Raw genomic sequence first — 3,151 nt, 5'->3', positions numbered from 1 at the left:
CCCCCCAGAACACTTTCTTTTTTGTGAATACTGTGTATACCCAAGGCAGCTGTCTTAACTTGGGCTGGAATAAAACTCTTTTTCCTTTCTCTTAAAAAAAAAAAAAAAAAAAAAAAAAAGGTTTGTTCGTTTTGCACCCACAATATGTACAGGTCGCTCGTAAGAAATTTGACTGTATTGACACTGGCATTGGTTTCAACCACGGCTATGTCAATCAGTTTTGTCAATTTTTGAGAAACTGACACCTTATTGGGTTGAGAAGACTAAATGGCTTGATGCAAATAATCGCTTAGCAAGTGTCTAGCATATAGTTAAGCACATGTACAACTTAACTCCTGAGTTACACACCTCCAGACAGGTGCAGTGACATGGTCAAGGTCTCACTTTGTATACTAGGGAAACCACTTAGAAACCCAGACTCCTCCTCTAAGGAAAGTAAAAACCAAGACATTTAGGGAGTTGACTAAGTCATAATTCTTAAAATGATTGGGGCCAGGTGTTAAGTGTGGGTGGCCTCTGGCAAGACCAAAGTTGTAGCTACAGAAATCCACCAAGCAGGTCCGCCCCATCTTTTTCGTTCGAGAAAGGCCAGAACTACATTTCCCAGCGACCCTCGGGCTGCTTCCGGTGCAGTGCGCCGGCGCTCTGCTTTCCGGCCGTATTTTTTTTTTTTTTACGTCAGTTCGGCTGGAAGACTCCTGGAGCTGAAGCCGAGCTCTGGAGCATGGGGTCTTTCGTTTCCCGGTCTCAGGAGCCGATCCAGGTCGCTGCGCTTCCGGAGGCCACCCACGCCGCCGAGCCCCTGCCCCTCGCCGCACCTGGAGCGCCGACCTCTCCAGCGGAAGCCCGTCTGTTTAATGACTGCTGGAGCTGTCGCGTGCTGTCCGGGTCGGGGCTGGTAGGGGCGGGCGGGTACGTGTACTGGGTGGCGCGGAAGCCCATGAAGCTGGGATACGCCCCGGGTCCGGGCACGATTACGCAGATGGTCATCGGCATCAGTGAGAGTCGGGGCCCCGCAGGGCCTGTGGGCGGGGGGGCGGGGGAGCGGGCCGCGGGCAGGGCACGGGGCGGGGGGCGGGGGGCGGGGGCTCCAAACCGGAAGCGAGGCCGGGAGAAGGGGCTGATGGGAAGCTTTTCTCGTTAAAAAAAAAAAAAAAAAATCGCAGAATTTCTTGAGAACTTTTATTAGCTTCAACCTTGAATCCAGCAATAGGTATGATTATAGCAATCCCTTTTTACCGCCCAACAAAACTAAGGCACAGAGACTAAGAAGTACTGTGTCCGAGGTCAGATCATCGGGATGGGACACACTGTTCAAGGTCAGAGCATCAGAATGTGACACTGTTCAAGGTCAGAGCATCAGGATGTGACACTGTTCAAGGTCAGAGCATCAGGATGTGACACTGTTCAAGGTCAGAGCATCAGGATGTGACACTGTTCAGGGTCAGATCCATCAAGCTGTGACACTGCTGACACCAGATCGTGGAGGAGGTCGGAGTGAGGGTGCATAACTTTGCTTTAACAGCTGGGGCTCTGAAGTTACCTCCTAGACACCGATTGTAAGCCCACATTCTAGGTGTGCCATGGGTAAAGTGGCCCACAGTCCTTATCTGTAACCAATGGGGAAGTAACCGATTTTTCCCCTCCAAACTTTCTTTTCCTTTTCTGAGTTTCACTCTTTTATTAGAAAAATGTAATGGTGATGTATCTTGTAGGAGAGTTGTGAGGATTACAAATGATGGCATATATGGAAGCGCTTAGTACACTGGGCTGTAACATCCATGTAAGGCACTGTTGTTTTCTTTCCCTAGGCATTGCTTGTTGGGGTGTAATCATCCTAACAGACCCCAAGGGGAAGGCCTTCCGTGTGGATTGAAAGTACTGCCTGTGAATTTGTCATCTATCCATGTCCCCAGGACAGCAGAACAAGCATGGGACTTATGGATGTTCTGGACAGACAAATGGACGTTGAGAGACTTCAGTCCTGAGGATACTACAAGACTGAAATGTGGGCCGTTATTCTTTGGTCATGAGTGTCGTTGCCTTCTCAGGTTCCACCGAGACCAATAAATCCCTAAGAGAAGAGAACAGTTCTGTGTCTTACCTGGGGAAGGAAAGTCTAATAAAACTTTTAAAAATAATAATTAAAAAAAAAAAAAGGAAATAATAAGCCAAATTGGAAAATGAACTAAACTATTATTTTACTTTTTTTAAAAAATTTATTTATTTATTTATGATAGTCACACACAGAGAGAGAGAGAGAGGCAGAGACACAGGCAGAGGGAGAAGCAGGCTCCATGCACCGGGAGCCCGATGTGGGATTCGATCCGGGGTCTCCAGGATCGCGCCCTGGGCCAAAGGCAGGCGCCAAACAGCTGAGCCACCCAGGGTTCCCTAAACTATTATTTTAAATAGTACTTTTTACTTCTCCTATAATGGGGTCAACACCTATTAACACTGAATTGGCATCATGTAATGTGCAGAAGTATACACATAAAACTTTATATCTGTGTACTGCTTATAATTTCCAAGGTGTTACCACTTGAAGAGTTTCAAAGCTACTCTTTTTCAAGGTGGCAAGTGAAACTTAAAAAGCAGTCCTAGTGATTTTGCTCAGGTTTATTCAGCAAGTTAGTGGTGCATCTAGGACTTGTTCAGTTCTCATTCTAGTCTTTTCAGAATGAGGATGACTCCAAAGAGGCAAGAATTATCTTTATGAAACAAAAATCAGCATATAATAAAAGACAAGTACTGAGATATTTGAGAAAAATTCACAAAAACATTTGCTTCTTTGTCCACAACCACTGGAAATGTTTCTGTGATGAAATTTCCTGCTTTTGTGATAATGACTTAAAATTTGACAGTTCATTTCTAAAGAAGTCTGCTTCCTACCAGTTTTTTTTTTTTTTTCCGTTTCCGATATACCCTTGCTACTCTATAATATACACACCTTTTTTCAGAGCAGAAAGATAAAAGTTCAGCTTCCAGTCCTAGCGTGTAAGTTTTAAAAGCTATGTTGAGCAAGTCCCTTCAGAACTGTTAACTCTGGTATGTAAGAGTGCCTGGATCTAATGCTGAATGACTGTATTCCCAACATTTTCTTAGGTTAAACTAAAAATACATAAATCTAACTTTTGGTCTTGGATTGACC

At 45.1% G+C, this 3,151-nt stretch overlaps 1 protein-coding gene across 1 annotated transcript; it reads left to right on the top strand.

Moving 5' to 3' along the window:
- The first annotated feature begins 614 nt into the window (after positions 1-614).
- DMAC1 (distal membrane arm assembly component 1) lies at positions 615-2,088 on the top strand. The gene is made up of 2 exons (XM_072841292.1): positions 615-998; positions 1,812-2,088. Exons 1-2 carry the CDS (start codon positions 725-727, stop codon positions 1,874-1,876), a joined length of 339 nt encoding a protein of 112 aa, XP_072697393.1. The 5' UTR covers positions 615-724; the 3' UTR covers positions 1,877-2,088.
- Positions 2,089-3,151: the final 1,063 nt, after the last annotated feature.

The sequence above is a fragment of the Canis lupus genome, chromosome 10 (assembly GCF_048164855.1).
Source record: "Canis lupus baileyi chromosome 10, mCanLup2.hap1, whole genome shotgun sequence".
In the NCBI taxonomy this organism is placed as follows: Eukaryota; Metazoa; Chordata; class Mammalia; order Carnivora; family Canidae; genus Canis; species Canis lupus.
This window is presented reverse-complemented; position numbering and strand designations above follow the sequence as displayed.

Coding starts and splice junctions, on each gene's coding strand:
- DMAC1 (XM_072841292.1), top strand. CDS start 725: ATGGGGTCTTTCGTTTCCCGGTCTCAGGAGCCGATCCAGGTCGCTGCG. Junction 999..1,811: donor GCAGATGGTCATCGGCATCA/GTGAGAGTCGGG, acceptor TTCTTTCCCTAG/GCATTGCTTGTTGGGGTGTA.